Genomic DNA, 13592 nt, shown 5'->3' with positions numbered 1-13592 from the left:
ACGGGGTTACGACCCGTTCCTGGCTGTCCGTAGACTGGTCCAATGAGGATATCTCACCCTCCTCAGTCCTCGGATCGCCCATCCAACTTCTGGGCCTTGGAGGTGATCGGGGACCTTCCCCCGATCGTCGAAGCGTCGCTGCTTTGTTCCCAGCGGTTCCGCTGTCGCCACCGGAAGTGATGTCCTCCCCGGAACCGGAAACACCGTCATCGCAGGTTGGACCCCCATTCGGGATCTCTTCTTCGATGACGACATCCGGAAGCTCCGCCGTTGTCTTCACCGGAAGTGATGCCGTCTCTCCACGTGCGCCTCGGGCCTGGCACGGCCCTTCTGCTCCTACACCGTCTGCTGGGGCAAGGTAAGTGAAGGGACTCCTCTTACCCGTCCGCAGGGGTGCCGCCATCTCTCGTCCGTCGCCGCCACGTTCTGAGGCGGACGGACTCCGTCTCTCGGTTCGCCGATCTGCGGGGGACGTTCTGTCTTTCTGACAGCTGCCACTCACCCAACGGGGTGTCGTCCATCCAGGGTCCCTCTTGGATCCCGATTTCGCCACCGCTAGTTCACGGAGGTCCTCATCTGAGTAATCTCCCTTCCCGGATCTTGGGGTCCCTGAGCGGGGCGAAAGTCTTTTCTCTGCGCGGTCGGGAAGCGACCCGACCGCCTCGGTCGATACTGACCCAGCCGACTTGGTCGACTCCAGTCCCCTTTCTCCGGGACTCGCACGGTTGAGCCATAGTGCGCCAGGGGACTCGGCGGAGCGCTTAGCCATGTCCCCCGGGGGGTCAGCAGGTTGAATGGGTATAAATGTGGGCATGGGCCACAGATATAATGTCCCGCAATGTGGGCAACGTGCCGCCGTGTTGACAGTGCCTCCGGGCAGCCCGCATTGTAGGCAGAGCCCGACCACCGTCTCGGTGTTAGCCACCCTTACTACTAGTAGCCCGCCGGGTACTGAGTAGGGCTGGGTGGAGACCATAGTTCCCACAGCGGAGGGGCAGGCCATTCTCTTTGTGGGGACCACTTTCAGTGTGGGTCTCTCCAGGTCAGTGGTTCCTCGTGACTGACCGGTAGAAGCTTCTGGGCCAGCCACTTCCTGCTTCGGCTCCTCCTTCCGCTGACATAGCTGAAACCCGCCCCCAGGGGTTGCAATTATGGGCGGGTCCCACAGGGGAATATCATGCCCCTTAATTAAGGCCGCGCCTCTCTCAGTCCTGGTGGGCGCGGTCTGCGTTTTCGCGCCAGTTTCCTCCTCAGAGCTGGATTCTTTTCCCGCGGCTAGTTCCCGCCTTCTCCTTGCAGCGGCTTTGCGTGCAAAATATCCCTCTTTCTTGCAAATCATTTCCGCGGCCGGAACTACTTCTTGTAGTGGCGCCGTCTGGATATCAGTCCCTGGGACCAGTGGGTGCATTCCCACAGGCCATAATTGAAAGTCACTCCCCCTGGTGGAAATCAGGGGAGGGTCCCATAGACTAAGCGGTTGACTCAGCACAGGGGCCGAGTGAGTCACTGTCCATGAAGGCGCAGCCATAGCTTTCGCGCCATGCCCCCCATCAGGGCGGGGCTCTGCTGTTCGCGCCATTCCCGGCCAGCTCTTGGCAAGTTCTGCATCAGCCATTTCCTCTGTGACTGTCCCATGCGGTTTCCCTAGCAAGCGGGAACCGCCATTTTGGTTGGCTTTTAAGCCCAAAAAGTCAGTTTGTTTGCTCTCCTCGCGGGGTTCTCCCCCAATTATTACAATTTCCTCACACTCTTCAAGGGTGGCCCCTCGGTGTCCCAGACAGGATAAAAACGGGGCAGCCACGGCCTTCGCTCCGCTCCAGAGCAGATTGGTTAACGATAACTCAGCGACAGTTTGCTCTTCAGTGGGGCGCACGCCACGGGTGCCTTCCCCATCAGCCTCTGGTCGCCATTTTGTGTTCTCCGCACCACGCGGATCCTCCATTCTCTCGTAACAGTTATCGTACATGGGGCTCCGCTCTGCGGGGCAGCCTCCACATCAGTACAATAAAGATTGCTCAGATGCACCACCACATGTGTACCTGATCTAGGCTAGACTCATGTTGCACTACCTCAGGCTAGGCTCACTCTCTCAGTGTCTGCTGTGACTCCTTCCTCCCAGTCTGTGCTCCCTATGGTAAGTGTCTGGAATGGGCTAGAGTACTCTGGCTCTGCCATGCAGTACTTGGGGCGTCTACCTCTCTTGGTCAGCCTAGCGCAGACCCTCTCCAGGATTCCTGACCATGTTAACAGGCTATCCCTTCTGGCGTCCTACCAACTAGCACTGCCTCAAAGTGACTCGGTCAGCTATAGCCCGGCTCCAGACCCCTCACTCCTTTCAGGCCCCTAGGTTGTCCCTGCGAACTGACAATATCCCGTCAGCCCCTTGACCACCCCTAGGTCCGTCCCTACGCAGCACAGAGTGGCAGCAGACTCTCTCCCTGTTTCCCAGTGTGCCTAGCTAGAGCCTGTCCTGATGACAGATCTGATCTCAGCAGCTCGCCTCCAAATGTAACGGTGTTTCTGAACTGGCCTGACCCACCCAATCTCACATTGGCCCCTGTGGTCTAACCGGCCCCCATTACAGTGTGGTAGTGTCTGGTGGTGCACCTGTTGGCAACAGGACTCCTGAGTCTCCCGCATGATGGTGTGTGGGGAGGACCCGTCCAGACAGGCAGCTGAGGTAGTGTGCTGAGTCTCACCTAGTTCCAGTGCAGCGCCTCCACCTCATCAGGGTCCCTGCATCCGCATGGGGATGGTCCTGTTGAAGAACTCCTCCGTGGTGCCCCTCTCTGTACATTCACTCCACACATGTACACGAGAGAGTTTGTGATTGAGAACATCTTTATTGCCTGAGTGGGCTAGCTGCCCCTTGCAGTAGATATCTAGCCACTCATGTCCAGTCAGTGCCTCCCTTTAAAAGGTGTATCTCTCCTTAGATAGGGATTCCCTATCCCCGCAGGGATCACTGCCCTGTGCCAGGTCCCTGGACACAGTCTCCTCTTCAGTTACTATAACATAACTAGAACTCTCAGTAACTCAGGCTAGTACTAGAACTTGAACTCCTGCCAGAACTCCTCCTCCTCTTAGCAGAACTGGACGCAGATCTAACTTTAGACTCAGTGCTGTGCCTTATGTACACTCTGGAAGCTGGCACACCTCTGACATCACTAACCATGGAGTCAGAGCATGTGACTACTCCCATCCATACACAGGGCACCCCACCAGGGTGTGAGGGCAAACCTCCATAATTACTGCTGGCATGCCCACAACTTACCAGGCCTTACTGTCAGCAGGAGAGATGACTGTAGCCATTTTACATGACCGCTACACATGATTGGAAAGTTTTTTCATCTCCCAATCCAGCTGGTTGCTGAAAACAATGTGTGCCTTGCTTTATCTAATTATTACAGGATTTAAACAATATTAAAACATACTAAAAGTGCATACAAACTCACTTTAAAATATAAATACATTAAATATATAAAAAGCAACATGCTACAATCTATAGGTGGCATTAAATCAGACCTTTTAGTTGATGTCTTTAAACACAGTTATATTCCATAAAACTCATATAAAATCACATATATATATATATATAAGTGATACGATACCGTTTGAGCGAATATCAGAGGCAGCACTCCACAAAGTTGTCAAAAAAGTTTTGCATTTAGTGAGACATAGTAACCAACGTTTCGGTCCTCCACACGGGTTACTATGTCTCACTAAATACAAAACTTTTTTGACAACTTTGTGGAGTGCTGCCTCTGATATTCGCTCAAACGGTATCGTATCACTTATTTGATTTATATAGGATTTGCACCCACCTTTATCTACCTGACGGAGTGCCTTGTTCTCATCCATTCACTAATATATATATATATATGAGATGAAAATCTATGTTTGAAAGCTGTATTAAATTAGATATTAGTCATACTATAAGATCATTTAAAAACATCTAATATTGATTAGGAAACTTTATTGCAATCCAATAAATAAAAAACCTAGCAAGCAGATTAGATGGAGGGAAGAAGGTAGTAATATTTATGGAAAGATATATTCAATATACAGTAGATAAGGGTAAGTTGGCAGACAGTATAAATATAGCCTTTGCAGGAATAGGTAGCCACAGTGACAATCAATGGATTACAATGATAGTTTTTATACTGTGTAATGTGATTATTATTTTTTTAACGTATTTTTTTTGTATGTATTTGCGGGAATGTTTTTCAATGGGCAAAAGCCCTATTAGCCTCATTTGGCTAAGCGGGCTATTTCCCATTACTGTAGGGGGTGGCTTATGGGGGTACATTCCCCACGGAGGGAGGTTAGCTAAAAGTTGCTTTCAGGATACCCAATAAATCCAGAGGAACAAACATCTGTTATCTAATTAGGTAACGGCACGTTAGTAGACCAGATTTAACTGAGCTTTGAGCATGTATCGATCTGCGGATTGGGTTCTAAAAATACAATCGGATTCCTTGGAATCCTCCTCCTCACTATATTTCAGCAATTCAAATCAGACTTTGGATTTTTAAGAATCTGAATTTGGATTCAAGAAGGAAATCTGACTGGATTGGATCCAATGGCGGATTGCAAAATATCCACTCGGATTTTTGCAATCTATCGGTAGAATTTTTACTGATAGTACAAAAAAAAAATGGATCTGCCTTTTTAAGACTAATCCACGGCTTCAAGGAACTGGCCAAACCACTTCAGATTAAGGCGGAGAATTCGCTCATTTCTACCTCCAACCCAAGCTCAAATGGGAAAAATACTAGAAACTAGTGAGCTAGCTTGCAATCAAATAAATAAAAAAAAACTTAGAAAAAGAAGATTTGCTGGAGGGAAGAAGGTGGTAATATTGATGGAAAGAGAAATTCAATATAACATCAGGAAAAGGGAAAGGTGGCAGACAGTACAAGTATAGCCTCAGGTCCCACACCTTTTTTTTTGTGAGCACTGCTACCTATCAAGTGCTGACTATATTGTATCTAAATCATAGAGCAGTTCCCTTTTTCCTGTGAGTGTCATGATTGTGGTAGAGTTCAGCAAGTAGTTGGCTTCACGTGTTTTCTCTCACTGACGTTAGGTGGGCTTCGGAGGCTCCAGCCTTCTAGAAATGAGTAATAATGAAAAAATATCAATATCTCTGGTTATCTACGAGGCTATTCATCATATTTACTGGATGTTCTGGCAGGATTGTATCTCTCAGATCATAGCAATTATACTGTTTGTACACCCTAATCACTTACCAACGTTTACAGTTTTTATTACCAATTCTTACATCTTCTAGATATGATTTTTTTTTCTTGCTACTGTGTTGAAAGCAACAGGTCATTGCAAACAAAAAACAACCTAATATAATACAATTAGCCATTTGATCATTGCTGAGACATTTCAGATCATAGTGTTAAGTAGCGTAAAATGTATGGTAATATGATGACTATTTAAAAAAAAAATGTAATAATATATAATCAGAGCCCTTAATGTAAAAGTAATCCCGGAAGGGATGTTTTCATGCAGCGGAGAGATAAATATGTATAGGAAGAAAAGGAGACATACTTACAGTAAATTGACAAATTGTGTACAATGTGTGGCATCTGCATGTAACTGCGGTTGAAGCTAGAGCATTAGGTAGCCGGGGCAAAAAGTGATTGATCCCCATATTTACTAATCTTTCAGTAAAACAAAAGTCCTGTGGTTTGAGCACAGGGATTTGAACTAGGCTCCCCTACTTCAAAATCGATATCATTGTTAGTACCTTTAATCCTTCATCTTAAAGAAGGAAGAGACCATGAATTGACAATAAGAAATTAGAATCGGCTGCAAGACACTAACACATTGTAAGCGCACAAATGCTAAAGTAAAACATTAGAATCATAGCTGCTAATGCGAACTGCTTGTTTCAAGGGAAGAGTTGACATTTGATACATTTTATCAAATGTTCCTTAATGCAAATATCCTGATGAAATATAGAATTACATCGTATATAAATAAAAGTGCAATTAGATTGTAAGCTCTTCGGAGCAGGGACTCCTATTCCTAAATGTTACTTTTATGTCTGAATCACTTCTTCCCATTATGCATTATTTATATATTTGTCACGTGTATTACTGCTGTGAAGCACTATGTACACTAATGGCGCTATATAAATAAAGATATATATATATATATGCATGCATTCTAGTTTTCATATGATATCTCAAAGCACCAGAAAAAATCTTTGTGAGCAGGGCTCTTCTCTTTCTGCTTGTTATTACAGTAGCTATTTGTTATTTATTTCTGTCTCTTCTATAGCGCACTCACTGTGTGTCTCCTGATTCCTCTGTCCTGTGCTGTCTGACAACATTTTTTGTTTCCTTGCCCTCTGCTCTCTCTAGGCAATTAATTCACTCTGCCATAGTTGGCACTGCTTGACTAAAAGTGTCATATACTTTTGGCATTGAAAGCAGACTTAAGCATGATGATACGCTGAAGCAGCTTTATTCTTGCCAAATACGGCGTATTCTTCACATTCACAGAACAATGAAAAATCATACTTTCATCTGAACTAACCCCGGTCTTGTCTAGTTTTATAAAATGCATGTTTCTTGTGTTCTGGTACTTTTAGAAGCTATTACTGTAAATGCTAAAAGCTGTTTGCATACTAGCGAGAATATCATATACTTATGTAGCCCCCTTTCCCCGTGTCTAAGGGCACTATGTGTGCTGCCGTTACATGTGGCTCACAGAAAGCCTGAGTCTGCGCAGCTGGGAGCCTGGGGTGAGCGCTCGTTCACCTCGATGCAGCGCCTCCACCTGAGAGGGATCCCAGCGCAGTAGGAGTAGGATAACCCTTCTCAGGAAAACTTACAGTGAAATGATACATACACCAGAATATAACAATTGGTTTACTGACAATACTATAGTAGCACCCACAACATAACGTTCCCACAATACAATAACCCAACACCACAACAGTGAGTCCCCCCCAAAGTACTGAGGTTGCCCACAAGAGCAGACCCACCCAAATGTGAGGAGTAGCGCTACCCCCTTATGTGTGTGTCTGGCCGTTGGAGCACGTTGGGTACCTTTCCTGGTCTCCGGTCCCCAGACCAGGACAACCTGAAGATGGTGATCTGTCGGACCGCACTGTGATCCCACGACGCGTCTACCGGGGCCTCTTTATCTGCCAGGCGTCCGCCTCCAGAGAGATCTCCCGTTGGAGTGTGTCCTTGTAAATGTCTCTGAGTAGGTGTCTCGGAGTAGCATGTCAAGCAGGGTTCGGTTGAACCTCTCCGGCAGAGCATCTCCCCTTGGATGATATGGAGTGGTCTGAGACTTCTGGTCCCCAGACGGCAGGCCGCGCACACCGCGTGTGTCTGCCATTGGTGCCTTAACTCAGCCACTGTCACTACAAGGCTAAGTGGAGCATCCATATCAGGGGCCTTCCCTATAGCAGCCAAAAACTAGGGTGAGTCGGGGCCTAGCTGGGATCTATGGGGGTATCGGGTCTAGTCCAGGGATGCACTGCTCCCCAGACACTACCTTAACCCTTGCTGTCCCTTCTCCGACTGGCGCAAGGTGCCTAGCACGCCAAATGTATCCTTTTTCCTCAGAGAGATTCTGGAAGCCCTATTGGCTGCTGCGCGTCACATGGTGATCAGCCCCTGGGGCTGCTGGGACCCCAGAGGTAAGCAGGGACCTGGCTACAATTAGATATTTATCATACCTGATAATGGTGAACATAAACAGTGTGGGCTTTGTGTTGACATGACAATTAAAATTAAATATGAAACTGCATTTTAGAGAACATTTCAAAAAGATGTAATGCATTATCAAGAAAACCATTATTGCTTATAGAAAAAACAATAAATAATTGGTTTTTATTCCCTTGGTCGCCTGTGGAAATAGTTGTTATGGTGTGAACAATGACAACAGTACATGTATCAAAATTCCTTCACTGCTAATATCAATATATCAAATATCCCAAGTCACAAATATCCTTGAGCTTTAAATAGTATAGAAATGGTCATGGTCATGGTATACAGTAATATACACAACAAATAAAGTGTGACTGAAAAAACACAAAGCGGAATATAAAACAATATCTTTATTTTTATTTTTTTCGGTCTATCATTTTTCATTTATATTAAAGTACAGAAAGTAAATGACAAAATCAATCCTAAAAATGTAAAAAAGAGAGCATACGATATAAAAGTAATAACACAATTTATATTACCAAATAACAATAAATACAATGACTATGTTGCATAATATTTAGAATATTAAAGGAAACGTAATACGGTACATCGAAGGCTTATCCATTGAGTTTAGACAAACAAAAATTCAGCTACAAACCGTTTCGTTGCAGCTTTTAATACCTTTCAGCAAACCAACAATAGAGTTTGTCATGGATTAAAATACTGTGTACAGACTCAGAGCTTTTAAAACCCCAATAGCCTTCTTCAAGTATAAAGTATATGTGAAGAAAAAAAGTAATTAAAATAATTTAGCCCTGCAATGGAAGAATCCACAAATCAGGAACATTTCCTGGATTGGAAGGCCATTTGGGCTTGAAATTTTGTTTTTCTGGGATGTTTTGCCTAATTCCTTGACAGTAAAGACAAATTGATTTTTCACAGCAAAATACAGTATGCGTCAAGTGATTATTTCCAAGAAAACCAAGATGCGTCTTTGTTTATAGTGTGCTGTCCCTGCTCTTTTTCTCAGAATGAATTAATCCACATAAATCTTTGCCTTAACTGCTGACATAAATGTAAACACAAAAATACACGAAGAAAATCACAAAATATACATTGTACTTATGATGCCATTCAGACAATATTTGTTAAATTCAAAAAGAACTAATTGCTGTACATAAGAATTGTTTTTACAATAAGTAATTTAGATGTATGTAGGTGGTGTTATCTTTTAGTGGACCAATATTATAGTTCTTCATAGATAAAATTATAGTATATAGAGCTTTCAAAGTCACATTTCTTCCTTATTCAGGTGTTCACTGTATTCATCATTTCTCCAAAACAGCTATGGCAACTACAACTTTGAACAAAGTTTAAATCACAATTGATGTAATCTAAATAGTGAATAGCAGAAACATTGCATTCTTAAACTTACACAAACAAATCAAAAACATCTCAAATACATCTACAAGAAGATCAACAATTTCGAGAAATGGTACAATGCACTTTCATCTGCCACATCATCAAAAACACCAATATACCTGTATGCCATATTCTGCACATTACTACAATGACTGTTTATACATTTCTGTCCACAGCAATCAAACAACCTGAATCCTGATTTATATAGCACTGCGGTGCTTTGGATCTGCACTACATTTTCACTAAGTGGATAGCATTAGAGTAAACTCATATAAAAATATGGAAAATAAATACACACATCCTGTACCCCTCCCAAATTGGCCTTAATTTATTAGTGAACTTCTACATTTGTATCCTGTCTAATAACAGAAGAGTCATTTAGTGGCAACTTTTGACAAAAAAAAAAAAAAAGATTCAAGCCTGCTAACCCCTAACATTGTCAGTGATGTTTAGCAGAAACCAGTAGCCTGCAACAATTACCTTGAGGCATCTATTAATCATCATAAAAATAGGTTAAAAAATATCCCCTATGGACAATTCAATCGTCGAAAAAAGAAATTGCTCATCGCTATGTCATTTTAAGCAACAATCGGTTATCTTAAAAGATAAGATTGTAGCTAAGGGGAATAAAAAGGAGCTGATTGAAGACTTGTACTGCAGAGCAAAAAGTTTAGAAAAAAAATGCCCTTTTAAAAGTGGTAAATATCAAGAAAAACGAAGATGTAGCTATAAAGACTAGCACAGTTTTTAAGAAAGACCAAATTTTATTTACGTCCTAGGTTTAACCAAATCAGCCCACATAATAAAAAATACATTAATTGTGACCCAATTTAATAAAAAATTGTTTTGCTGATATCCGACAAGTGGTTTTTTGAAAGGCTAAAAATGTGAAAAATATTAGATCTGTTCCTACTTTGCAGCCTAAATGGCAAAGTACTAACCTTCATGCAAATTTTCAAAGTGGCAAAAATATCTGTAGTCCGTTTACTTATATACTTGTTTTCCCCTCGCCTCCTGGAGCGTCGGTTGGTTATGTGGAGTGGGAGGGGCTTGGAGAGGTTTTTGAATCAGGCAGGCGGAGTGGGATCAGTTGGTTCCCCTGTTTAGCAGTTACAGCACACGCAGTTAGCCGCTCCCTAGTTGAAAGTGGTTTTTACTCTCAAAGGGGCCGATTCGCTAAGCTACGTTAACTAGCGCTAAAATGGGTTATATCGCTCGGCCGCAAAAGGTTGATGCCATAAGCGCTATTCACTAAGGCTGCTCGGCGCGTTTACGGCCGGCCTTGGCAAAAAAGGCCATAGCGCACGATCACCTTTTTCCCCCCTGTTATCGTGCTAAAAGTTATTTAGCACGATAACTATTATAAACAAAGCAGCCTGTAAGAACTGCATGGAGACGCTGCGTCTCAATGCACGGTTCTTACAGGCGATCGTGCTGGCCAAATATGATTTTTAATACAAGTGTACATGAGCAGGGGGTCTTCTGAGCTGAACCGCATTGGTTTCAGGTCCGAGGACCCCCTACTTCAGGAGTTACAGGCCCCTTTATGGGGTGCCAGTATCCCCTGCAGAATAACAATGTCCCGGTCACGTGACGCGGGAGCTTTAAAGTGCAGGGAATACGGCACCCCATAACGGGCCTGTATCTCCAGAAGTAGGGGGTCCTCGTACCTGAAACCAATGGGGTTCAGCTCAGGAGAACCCCTGCACATCTACACTAGTATTAAAAAACAGATAACAATAAATAATAATTCATTACCATTGCGGCTATCTGCTAAGGTAATGAAGCTGCATTAATGTACATTTTAATGATAGTGTGTGGGAGCAGGGGGTCCCCTGCTACCACACAATATTAATAAAAATACATTAAAGCAGCTTCATTACCTTAGCGGCTATCTGCTAAGGCAATGAAGGGGTTAAGGCATAATAGCATGTTTATTGTGGACAATTGCCCCCAATAAACATAGCAATATACCACACACATGCCCCCCGCCCCTAACACATACACTACATTAATGTGCAAAATTACTATTATCCGCATATGGATAATAATGCATTTGCCCATTAAATATACATTAATACAATAAATACATTAAATACATGTTGTACTCACCCTTTTCCGGCACTCACGATGAAGGCCAGCCACGTCTTCCTCACCGTCCATACACTGGGGCGCTGAAAAATATACAAAATACGAAAAAGTGCCAAACTAATGTCCCCTAACGCCTTAATGACCTTAGCGGTTATTAACCGCTACAGTCATTAAGGGGTTAAGCCACCCTGACCCGATACCCACTTATGTGTACAGTGGCTTCATCATATATATATATATACAGTGGTTGACAAATCACCAAAAAATCTACTCGCCACACAAAAAAATCTACTCGCCACCTAGTACCAAACGTGTGCTGCTTGGGCCAATATTTACTCGCCCGGGGGTTAAATCCACTCGCCCGGGGCGAGCAAATGTATAGGTTTGTCGAACACTGTATATATATATATATATACAAAAAAGACTGCACTTTAAGTATCTGTCTGCAATATATTACCCACTAACTGTATAATCAATGTATAAAATATATACAGCTAAACCCCGTTATAACGCGGTCCTTGGGGTCCACAACCCAAAGACCGCGCGTTACAACCGGGGTCGCGTTAAAATTTCACCGACATCAGCTCTGGAGCTTCCTCATTACAGATTTAAATCTCCTCCATTTTGCCGCCTTACCAGTGCTCTCCTCTCCTCTTCCTGCTGTCCACGTGCTCATCTCTCTGCTCTCTTGCCATCGTTTTTTTCAAACATTCAATTCAATGCTTTATTGACTACCAGACACAGACACAGACACAATTAAACATTAATACATTTTGTACAAAACACATGCAGGGGATTGAACTCGGGACCTTCTGATACCAATGCCTTGCTTCTTACCTCTACACCATAGGCTTGGTGTGACAAGACAGAACCTATAAATATATTTATCCTCTACAACACAAGGGACATGTCAATGTGAAATCTTAAGGCAATTTCTAGCTGTCTATGACATCACACAGTTCTGTGGTGTAGTGGAAGAACTCTTACCAACATATGCAAGGGTCCTGGGTTCAATTCCTGTATGAAATGGTATAATTAACTTTTTTAATAAATTATTATTTTAATTATGTTGTATAATTTATAAATATATAATTCTTTATTATTCTTTATTAAGTAATAATTATTCATTAATCAATAATGATGTATCAATAATAATTCATTATTAATCATTCTTTATGATTAATTATGTATTATTAATAAGTATGATGATTAATTATTATTAGCAGTTAATTAACTAATTAATAATTAATTAATAATTATGTATTAAGTATTATTAATAATTATTTTTTAATAATTATTAATTAATAATACTATTATTATTAATTATATTATGATTAATAAGTATGATTATTAATTATCATTAACAATTCATAATTTTGACTAATTAATAAGTATTACTAATACCTAATAATTATTAATACCCAATTAGTAATAATAATTATTAATACTTAATTATTAATAAAACTTATTAATACTTAATAACTATTAATAATTAGTAAGTATTAATAATTGTTGTTAATAATTAAGTATTAATAATTATTATTACTAATTGGGTGCTAATAATTATTAAGTAATTATTAATACTTAATTATTAATAACAATAATAATACTTACTAATTATTACGTTTCATTAATAAGTAAGTATTAATAATTATTATTAAGTATTTAGTAATAATTATTAATTAGTTAATTAACTGTTAATAATAATTAATCATCATACTTATTAATAATACATAATTAATCATAAAGAATGATTAATAATTAATTATTATTAATACATCATTATTGATTAATGAATAATTATTATTTAATAAAGAATAATAAAGAATTATATATTTATAAATTATACAACATAATTAAAATAATAATTTATTTAAAAAGTTAATTATACCATTTCATACAGGAATTGAACCCAGGACCCTTGCATATGTTGGTAAGAGTTCTTCCACTACACCACAGAACTGTGTGATGTCATAAACAGCTAGAAATTGCCTTAAGATTTCACATTGACATGTCCCTTGTGTTGTAGAGGATAAATATATTTATAGGTTCTGTCTTGTCACACCAAGCCTATGGTGTAGAGGTAAGAAGCAAGGCATTGGTATCAGAAGGTCCCGAGTTCAATCCCTGCATGTGTTTTGTACAAAATGTATTAATGTTTAATTGTGTTTGTGTCTGTGTCTGGTAGTCAATAAAGCATTGAATTGAATGTTCGGAAAAAAAAAAAACCCCGATGGCACACGACGGGCAGAGAGATGACGTGGACAGCAGGAACAGGAGAGAGATACGGGCAGAGAGATGATGAGCACGTGGACAGCACAGCTGTAAGAGGAGAGAGAGTGTGTGTAAGGCGGCAAAATGGAAAATTTGAGATGCCGGTAAGCCGGCAAAATGGAG

At 41.5% G+C, this 13592-nt stretch overlaps 1 protein-coding gene across 2 annotated transcripts in view; it reads left to right on the top strand.

The window, feature by feature from the left end:
* Window positions 1-13592, top strand: part of NKAIN3 (sodium/potassium transporting ATPase interacting 3) — an 808578-nt gene that overhangs the window by 751337 nt on the left and 43649 nt on the right. The window contains exon 6 of one of the 2 annotated variants that reach the window (XM_075584035.1): window positions 9281-9347. The exons of the other annotated variant lie outside the window; for it this stretch is intronic. Coding sequence (XP_075440150.1) covers window positions 9281-9303 — 23 coding nt within the window. The 3' untranslated portion in view covers window positions 9304-9347. Of the gene's footprint in view, window positions 1-9280; window positions 9348-13592 lie in introns of those variants that run through there. 2 annotated transcript variants of the gene reach the window in all.

The sequence above is a fragment of the Ascaphus truei genome, chromosome 2 (genome assembly GCF_040206685.1).
Source record: "Ascaphus truei isolate aAscTru1 chromosome 2, aAscTru1.hap1, whole genome shotgun sequence".
Classification (NCBI taxonomy): Eukaryota; Metazoa; Chordata; class Amphibia; order Anura; family Ascaphidae; genus Ascaphus; species Ascaphus truei.
The sequence above is the reverse complement of the archived record's forward strand: the minus strand, read 5'-3'. Positions and strand labels throughout refer to the sequence as shown.